We start from the raw sequence: 9,555 nt of genomic DNA on the forward strand, positions 1-9,555 counted from the left end.
GTCTATTCTCATAATGTCTATTTATTTTGTACCTCTTGTATTTTAGTTTCGGTTGTTAACTTAAAAGTAAGTTTCTCCTATTAATGAGGTTTTTTTTTTTTTTTTTGGAATCTGAAAGACAACTCTTTATTGAACAAAATGAGAAATCAAGAAATAAAAGATTCAGCTGCAATCACGGCTTATACAAAACTAGGAGTACCAAAATAAAATGCTTCCAGTTCTAAAGAATACGCATGCGCTGCTATCAAGTGTGCAGCTGTATTGCCCTTTCTATTAGCATAAGTGACCTTCCAATTGCCTTGGTTGCTCATTTTTTACCACAGGTCTTCATAGATTATGCTTAATACAGGCATATTTGGCATACACATATCAAACAACTGCTTCTGAACATCCTGTGCATCAGTCTCTAGTATAACCGAATGATAACCATGTTCTAAAGCAACATCAAATGCCCTGCTGCAAGCTAAGAGTTTAGCATGCTCGACAGAAAGAAGACCAGTAAGAGGAGAAGCACCCCCTGCACTCATATGCCCAGAAAAATCACGGATTACAAATCCTAAATCTCCCATTCTTGTTGTCTGATGGAAAGCCGCATCCACATTAATCTTCCACACACCACATGGAGGAGTTTTCCATTTAACACTAACACTTCTGTTCACTCTTCCACCAGAAAGAATGTTTTACGCACGAAATTCATTCAGCGTAGCAGCAATAGCTAAACTAATGTCCTGTCATTCCTCTCCTTCCAACAACTCCATAGAGAAAACATTCACTCACCAAATTTTTCCAATGACAAATCAATAGAACATTGATTTAACCATTCTAGAGTAGAAGCATGTATGTCATTCCATCGAAAACACATATGATCCAAAATAGGGTTAAAATGTATCACACTTCTAGTAAACTCACTTCTCGGCTTAAATGCAGGGTAGACTCCTTAACTGCCCCACATAAAACACACACAGTAGAGTCTAGTGGCACCCTCTTCGATAACAAACTTCCCAAGAGAAGGAAGAATATCAATACATAATCTCCAAGCATGCACCTTAGCTTTACTAGGTATGCTAGTTTTCCATAATTTCTTCCAAAAATTAATTCCCACAGTATTGTTGATAGGAGAATAGTTAGAAGAATCTAGGAAAACATACTTGTAGGTGGATTGAACTAAGAATATACCATCTCGTGCTAGTTTCCAACAGAGTCTGTCGGCTATAACTTTACGGCTGTGAGGGATTTGCATTATCAACTCAGCTTCATAAGGAGAAAATATTCTGTTAATTTTTGCTGCACCCTATCTGCCTCCCTGTAGTAGTAGCTGACTTACTTTTAAGACTTCTTAATTGACATTTTGCTTGCATTCCGGTCTACCCAATTCCAAACCAGAAACCCATTGATCTGAAAAGATACTAATATTTGTACCATCTCCTACTTGCCAATACACAATCTCCTTAAGCACTTCCCTTGTGCCAAATATGCTTCGCCATGAGAAGGAGGGAGAATAGTGTTCGGTCACCTCCCAAAAAAGAACAGTTCGGAAAATATCGTGCCCTGTATAAGCAAGCAATGAGAGAACCAGGATCTGATAGTATACGCCAAGCTTGTTTTGACAACATAGCATTATTAAAATTAGTCTAACTTCCGAAACCAAGCCCCTTGACTCCTTCGGATTTCACAACGCATCCCATTTTTTCCAATGAATTTTCTTCTTATCTAGAGTGCCGCCCCACCAAAACCTTGCACACATCTGTTCCAAGTCATCACAAAAATTTTGAGTCAACCTAAATACACTCATAGCATAACTAGGTAGCGTCTGCGCAACTACTCGGATCAATATATCTTTATTAGCCCCACTAAGACATTTACCTTGCCAAACAACTAGCTTTACTTCTAACCTATCCTTGATATATTGGAAATATTTAGTTTTTTTCTTCCCACATAAGTAGGCAATCCTAAATAACGTTCATGAGAATCAACCACTTCCATACCAAGCATCCTTGAGAGAATAGCTTGAGTTTCCTCCTTCACATTCTTACTGAACATAATGGAGCATTTTGCCATGCTTACTACTTGACCGGAAATCTTACTATAGGTATCCAAAATATTTTGTATTACATTGCACACTTGAACTGAGGTCTCTACATATAACATACTATCGTCTGCAAAGAGAAGATGATTCACCAAAGGCGCTTGATCACAAACCTTGATTCCAGACAAAGAACCTTCTGAGAGTCTAGCTTGGAGCAAAGCAGAGAAACCCTCTGCCCCCAATAAGAAGAGATAAGGCGATAGAGGATCTCATTGCTTTAATACTCTGCTTGGAGTTAAATATCCCTTTGGTCTTCCTCTAACCAAAATGACAGTGTAGTAATTAACACACTGCATAACAAGCTGAATTCAATTGGGATGAAAACTGAAAGCGACACATAACTCTATTCAAGAAGTCTCATTCCATCTTGTCCTAAGCTTTACTTAAATCCAATTGCAATGCCATATATCCCACATTGCCATCATGTTTATTATGCACGAAATGCGCTATCTCGTTGGCAACTAAAATATTATTTGAGATAATTGCCCTAGAATGAATGCACTTTGGAAAGGAGATATAATCAAGTGTAAGATGACCTTCAGCCGATTGGCAATCACTTTGGCACAAATCTTGTAGATTATATTGCATACAACAATGGGTTGCAAATTAGACATCTGCTCCGGGTTATCCACCTTTGGGATTAATCATACATGGGTATAGTTGATTTGCTTCAAAATCTTCCATGTCTCAAAGAAGTTTTTTGTAGCAGCAATCACATCCAGACCAATAACCTCCTAGTAATGTAGGAAAAATAACGGTGGCATCCTGTCCGGTCTAGGAGATTTGGTAGGAATCTCCTCCCCAGAATAGCTCCTACACAATTGTTCATTCATAGCTGTTTAATAGCTTCCAATGTTGTATTAATATCCCCATAGTCAATTACAGATGCCTGAAACATTTTAGCAAAGTAATCGATTACGACTTCCTCCATACCTGCATCATCTTCTCTCCAATTCCCTTCATTATCAAACCAACCCTGCAAAGCCTTCTTCCATTTTCTACTGGCAGCAAATGATATGAGCACAGAATGCTATGTTTTTAATGTGTTTCCTACCCTACTTAGCTATGATATTCTCATAATAATGCTATTTCTGACATGTTTTATAATTGTAGAGGCAATGAGCGCTTAAATTGAGAAAAAAAGGCTTAATCATGAAAATAAGAGAAAAATGCAGAAAGCCCAAGTAGTCAGAAAGCACAAAAGAATGCCCAAGTCCAAGGATGGAAGAAGAAAGGCATAAAAAGCTTAATTGACAAAAAAAGACCCAAGTAGTCCAAGGCTGGAAGAGAAGGCCCAATCAACCCAATAAAGGGAGGAGAAAAGTCAAACTTGTGGAGCTAGTCCCACATCATTTTTGAGGAGAAGTTCCACCAAGATTTTCTTTATATAAAGACAGCCTTGGGTACTTCTTAGAGCATCATTCATTCACATTAAAAACTAGAGGGATAAGAGAGCAGCAACAGCAGCCTCTCCCTTTCTTTTGTCAAGCTTCTTTCTCCTTACTAAGCCTTGAAGGACTTCTCCATGAAGGCAGCAATGTTGGAGACTTGAAGCATTGAAGTCAAGCATCCTTTTGATGTCAACAAGCTTCCTTGGAGATTTGATAAAGTGTAAATATTACCTATACTTCGTTTTGATTTTCTTTACAAATTTATAGGTATGTTTCGTGTGCTAAACTTATGATTTGGAAGCATGTTTTGCATGTTCTTGTATTCAATAGATTCAGAATTTTTATTGATGTTGCGTTAATGATTTTCTGGTGGTCCAATCTAGTGAGTTTTAATGATTGAAAGTTTGTGTTTTTCTTTTAATCAAAGAGTTAGAATGCATGCTAGTTATTGCCATGATTCATGCTAAGCTTCTTCAAGTAAGTATGTTTCTCTAAGTGGTGGAAACTATGTAATAATAGTTGAAAACGTTAACTACAGCAAATGCATGTTATGACTTCTCGGGTGTGCGTTGTTGTTCAATCTCAATTCTTTAATTCTTAATGATTCATGTTTATTGTGGACAAGTACTCTTCAGTATTGAATGCAGCAATTTACATGAAATAATCTAAGTTCTAGACTTCTCTATGCTTAGGTGACAAAGTAAGTAGAATTAAAAGAATGCATGTGTTCAGGCGTGTGTTCCGAGATTGTTTCTCTTGTTAAGAACTTGCATGATAATTGGATTGTTGGAATGAAACGTGATCTTGATGTATGGTGGAATTCGAATTTATCTCTGTTTGCAATGTTGAATGAATTGATCACCTGTACATATCTTATTTTTTGTTTTTAAGAACATAGAAAAAACCTTCAAACCCCCCTGTTACCTTGTACCATATATATATTTGTAAATGAATGCTTGTAAATACTTATAGTTACAGACTCTTTAGTGTGACCATGACTGCATGAGTACCCTTTAAGTCCCGGATTGATCGAACCCTATTTGCCAATACTACATTCTGATAAAAAAAAAAGGTTTTTAAATTGAACGCCCCGAAACGAGCACATCAGCAAACTCGTATTTCTATCCCCTTCTTTTAGCCATAAGGCCTTCGCGCTCTACCTTTAAAATAATTCTTCTTGGTGTAACAGAGATTGTAAACTAGTAAACAAATCACCCTTTTCTTCATGTCTGGATGCAGTAATAGGCTCTCCCATTAACTCCTCAAGACGATTCTGAATCCCCATCTTCTTAATTTGACAACTCTGAAAGGCCTTCTTCTGCAATTTATCAAGTTACAGTCTCGTATGTTTGATCTTTTGAACTACAGTGTACATCGGTGCGCCTGGAGATTCCAAGCTCTAGGCTTCTTTCACCACTCTATCACATTCAGTATTTTGTAACTAGAAAGCTTCAAAAGTAAAATGATGTACCTTAGCTCTAACCCTTAATAGAGTTGTACTTGCCTTTAGCAGCAAAGGAACATGGTCAGAATCAGAAGGGGGCAGATAAAAAAGTTTGGGATGAAAAAATATATCATACCAGTAAGAAGTACATACTGCCCTATCCAATAGCAAAAGGGTCTCTAAATTATCCCAAGTTGCTATTACACCATAGGAACCGAGGTCGAGAAGATCACATACCCTAATGCATCACTGAATCCTCTCATATGTCTCTATGGTCGCATTGGCCCATCAATCTTCTCTCTATTGTTGAGAATCTCATTGAAATCCCCAATAATCATCAAAAGGAGTGAATCGAGACCTGCGAGATCACGAAGAAGCTTCCAGGATTTGATTCGATCCCTAGTTGTTTCATAACCATAGAAACCCGTCAATCTCCATAGAGGAAAGCCCATCGCACCCTGCAGCGCGACGTCAGTATGGTGTGCTAACTTTGTTCCAATTTTGATTTGAGCCTAATCGGTCCAAAACAGTCCTAGACCACCCGATCTTCCATTGATGAAGACTGCTTCGGCATGTGCAAACCCCAAAGATTACTCCAACTTTCCAAAATATCCTCTTCCTTCTGAATCTAGTACACAGTTCCTTTCTAAAGCGGGACACCGCTTTGAAATTAAAGTGTGGTGCTCCTCATTTCGCTCACTTTCAGGTCATATTTTCACATCTCCACCATTCAGTGTCTAGAACATAGTGTGTAGATCATTTTTGCAAAGTCTCATTCAATTTGGAGATCATTTGAGCTTCCGTAATTGTGATTTACACGAACGGTTCCCTTTTAGACAGATTTTGTTCAGTTGATTCATTTAATTCAATTTGGTACCCAAATTATCTCCAAATTAGATGAAACATTGCATGAATGATCTAAACACTATGTTCTAGACACTAAATGGTGAAGATGTGAAAATGTGATCTAAAAATGAGCGAAATGAGAAGTACCACACTTTAATTTCAAAGCGGTGTCCTGCTCTGGAAGGGAACTGCATATATGTGTGTGTGTGTGTGTGTGTGTATTAATTTATAGGTACTTTATCATACCAATGCACTATTAGACATGGAAGCACATAATTTATTGTGCCTCATACTTGACACACGATTATGATCGTTACTACAAATTTATGTGTTTTTTGAGTAAGCAATATAGTATATAACGAAGACTGAGAATCTGCCAAACTATCCATTTTTGGAGATAAATTTATCACGATGTGCAAAGTAACCGTTGATTTACCTATTCTCAAGTATGAATGTAATCTGTCTACAAAAAGAATAACAATGACAAATTTCAAAACTTAAAAGTTAAATATACAATCTTCACAATGTGAGAAATAAACATCGCATAATTCACTGCGGCTAAATGTTTGACACACTATTATGAATGTTATTTACGAATTAGGTATCTTTTTAGTAAGCAGTATAGTAGACAATAAATAATCATAACCTGACAGTATATTTGATCACTTTAATTTTTAACGATATATATGCAAGTAACCGTTTGTAATAAAAAATTGCTATTAAAAATCGTGGTTTACAAATCCTTGAGTATGAAACATTCTATATCTAATAAATTGAAGAATAACAATAGCACACTTAGGGAATAAAAGTCAAATATACAATATTTAAAACGTGAGAAATAAGCACCTCATAATTTATCGCTGCTCATCTTCTTGGATGATACAGCTATAACACAAAGACATCTTCCTCTACTCTGAACAATCCTCAAACCTATGTAACTACAAAACCTTTAGGTTCTTCTACTATATTGGTCTCAAAGTTCAAATGAGAGTAATTATATTCTTTTGTATACTACCTCATAAATACACTTTAATAATCAATTTATTTGGGCGTAAAATAGTAATTCTCCACCAAAACACAATTATCCACCTCGTTTTCCATGTAAAACTAATGTAAAAGATTTATTTCTTTTCAAAGTTCCTAGTAATGAAAACCAGCTAATCCTTAGTAGAAAGTTGACCCATACACCTCATACTATTCTCAATAAAACCATCCCTCTTATCCAATGACAGTGCATAGATGTTATTTTGTCAGACATTTCTAGTCTCGAGTCCCATTATAAATTCAACTAGTCTCTGTGCAATAGACAATTGTCTATCCCAAGTCTAGAGAAAGAAACTAAAAAATCAGAAATGGACCCTATGAATGACCTCGATCGTGTTTGCAACAACATCAACAACCATGAGAAATCAATCACTGGTAAATTGAACGCCATCTCTTAGCAACCATGTAATTTTTTTCTTTTTCAGCCTATCAAATGTTTTTATTTTCTTTCCCTTCTTATTTGGTTGTAGAGGTGTATGCATAGTGTGTTTCATTTCCTATTAATCTTAATTGTTTGGTTGATTGTATGTAGATTTCCTTTATTGGTATCTACTATTGTGGTTTTTTTCTTTTATTGGGTTAGATTTCATCAACATCTAGATCTATATATCGTAGTGGTTTGTTTCTTGTTCTCTGTCATTGGTTTATATTAAGAGCGTCTATTAGATGCTGGCTAGATTTTTCATTCTTTTAGGTCCTTTGTAGTACCCAATCTTGCCTATATGGTTTCTTTTCATTTGTTTATGTAGAACTACAACTCGACATCTCCCTTTAATTTTTTTTCCTGTTTTTCTCCTTATTATCTATAGTAACAGAGATTGGTGGTGATCGGGTTTTCAGAGAAGTTAGTCCTCTCTAAGAATCTGTTACAGTGTTGCGTTCAACTAAAAGAAAAAAGAAGGATGAGTGGTGTTTTGAGTAACTCTTGTTTTTCACTGTAACGCTTGGTCAAATATTGGTTGTTTTCAAATAACATGTCTAACTAGGCAAATTATTTATTTTCATCGATTTAATAAATACATGTGTCTATATCGCACATACCAACTCCCTTTTCTTACTTGCTTTTAATATTCTTCATATCCAACCTGGCGCTCATGCAACAATATAGAGTCTTTCTTTATATGTGTGTTTCATTATGAACCTAATGGGTGTTTTGATTCGAATATGTCCACTTTTTATTATTTTTTCATAAACTAAGTTATAAAATAAATCATATATATAATAAATTGTGGGGCTAATATTATCGCCTAATTAATACTGGCTAGTTATAGAAAAAATAGCAAAAAATCATATGAAAAGCCGAACGGAGCTTACTAGACTTACACTAAGCAAAATTTTTGAACAATACATGGTGGGTAGGGCCCAGTAAAAGGAGTTTTTTTTTCTAATTAAAGAAGCGTGAGTAAAAAGTTTTCTTTCTATGGATTTTAATATTTATGTTTTGTTTTTAGATTGACAAAATTAATGTTAAGTTATTGGAAGGTATATGAGGTCAATTATGGTCATTAATTTTCTAATTGATGTTGTTGTTACTTTCAGCCTCAGAGTCAGACCCAAATCAGGTCATTGATACCAACAATCCCAACGAAGTTAACATTAGTAGGGGTAACAACGTAGAAGTGGTAAGTCCACGTCAACCTGTTCAAATTGTTCATGAACATAACCAATATATGCCAATTGCCAATGTGATACGCATAATGCGGAGGATATTACCACTCTATGCAAAAATTTCTGATGACGCCAAAGAGATTGTCCAAGAGTGTGTGTCAGAATATATTAGTTTCATCACTGGAGAGGCTAACGAGCATTGCCAGCAAGAGCAGCGCAAGACGGTGACTGCAGAGGATGTGTTGTGGGCAATGGGGAAGCTAGGGTTTGATGACTACATAGAGCCCCTCAGTCTTTTTCTAACGAAGTATAGGGAGGCTGAGGGAATCAACCGCAATTCCTTTTTCATGAAGCGTGAGAGGGGAGATGGCAGGAGGAAAGAGAATGCGATGCGCGGGCATTACAGGCCGCTTGGGCTTGCTCTAGCGGAACAACAACCTGGGGTGTATGAGCCGGGGGCGATGAGTGGGTCCTATAGAGATGGTGAGGAAGGTGGGAGTGGTAGCGGAGGGGTTGGACCTATCTCACCGTTTTTGTCCCAAGGACAGGGAGAAAGTTTTGTGGGTGGTGGCTTGGATCCTTTTGCTCAATTCAAGTTACAAGAGTAATGCAGAATGATGAGATTACTATGTAAGCTATGACGTGTTGGTATTAAATATTGTTAAATTGTGGTTATTGGCAGAGAGATTTAGTATAGGGTGGTGATTTATATGGTTGTGTTTCTCCTTTATCTTATATGTCATTTTTATCTTCATCATTTTATGTATATTAGGTTGGATATTGAGTATTGTTCTTTTATATTGAATATTAATTATGTTTGTTTTTAAGGTGGTGTGGTGATTATAATTCAACAAGTAAGAAAACATTAATTAATAGCTTATAATAAATATCGTTTAATCTATGATTTTTGACATATATATTAATTAGGGTCATGTGGATGCCCAACTGCAAGTCAGGTATTGTCTCAGGAGCCTTTCAATTTGGGTGATAAATTAAACTCACACATTGTGTTTAAGTTCTGGATGGTTGATGTGGTATGACAACTGCCTCAAAATATGTTTGAAAGACTTCTCATGGTGTTTTGGGCAGTTTGGAAGAATAGAAACAATGTTTTGTGAAATGAGAAGAAGCAAAAT

At 36.3% G+C, this 9,555-nt stretch overlaps 1 protein-coding gene across 1 annotated transcript; it reads left to right on the forward strand.

The window, feature by feature from the left end:
• Window positions 1–7,119: 7,119 nt before the first annotated feature.
• On the forward strand, window positions 7,120–9,027 carry LOC101299837 (nuclear transcription factor Y subunit B-9-like). Its single transcript, XM_004293137.1, has 2 exons — window positions 7,120–7,186; window positions 8,351–9,027. Exons 1-2 carry the CDS (start codon window positions 7,120–7,122, stop codon window positions 9,025–9,027), a joined length of 744 nt encoding a protein of 247 aa, XP_004293185.1.
• Window positions 9,028–9,555: the final 528 nt, after the last annotated feature.

Source organism: Fragaria vesca, linkage group LG2 (genome assembly GCF_000184155.1).
Source record: "Fragaria vesca subsp. vesca linkage group LG2, FraVesHawaii_1.0, whole genome shotgun sequence".
In the NCBI taxonomy this organism is placed as follows: domain Eukaryota; kingdom Viridiplantae; phylum Streptophyta; class Magnoliopsida; order Rosales; family Rosaceae; genus Fragaria; species Fragaria vesca.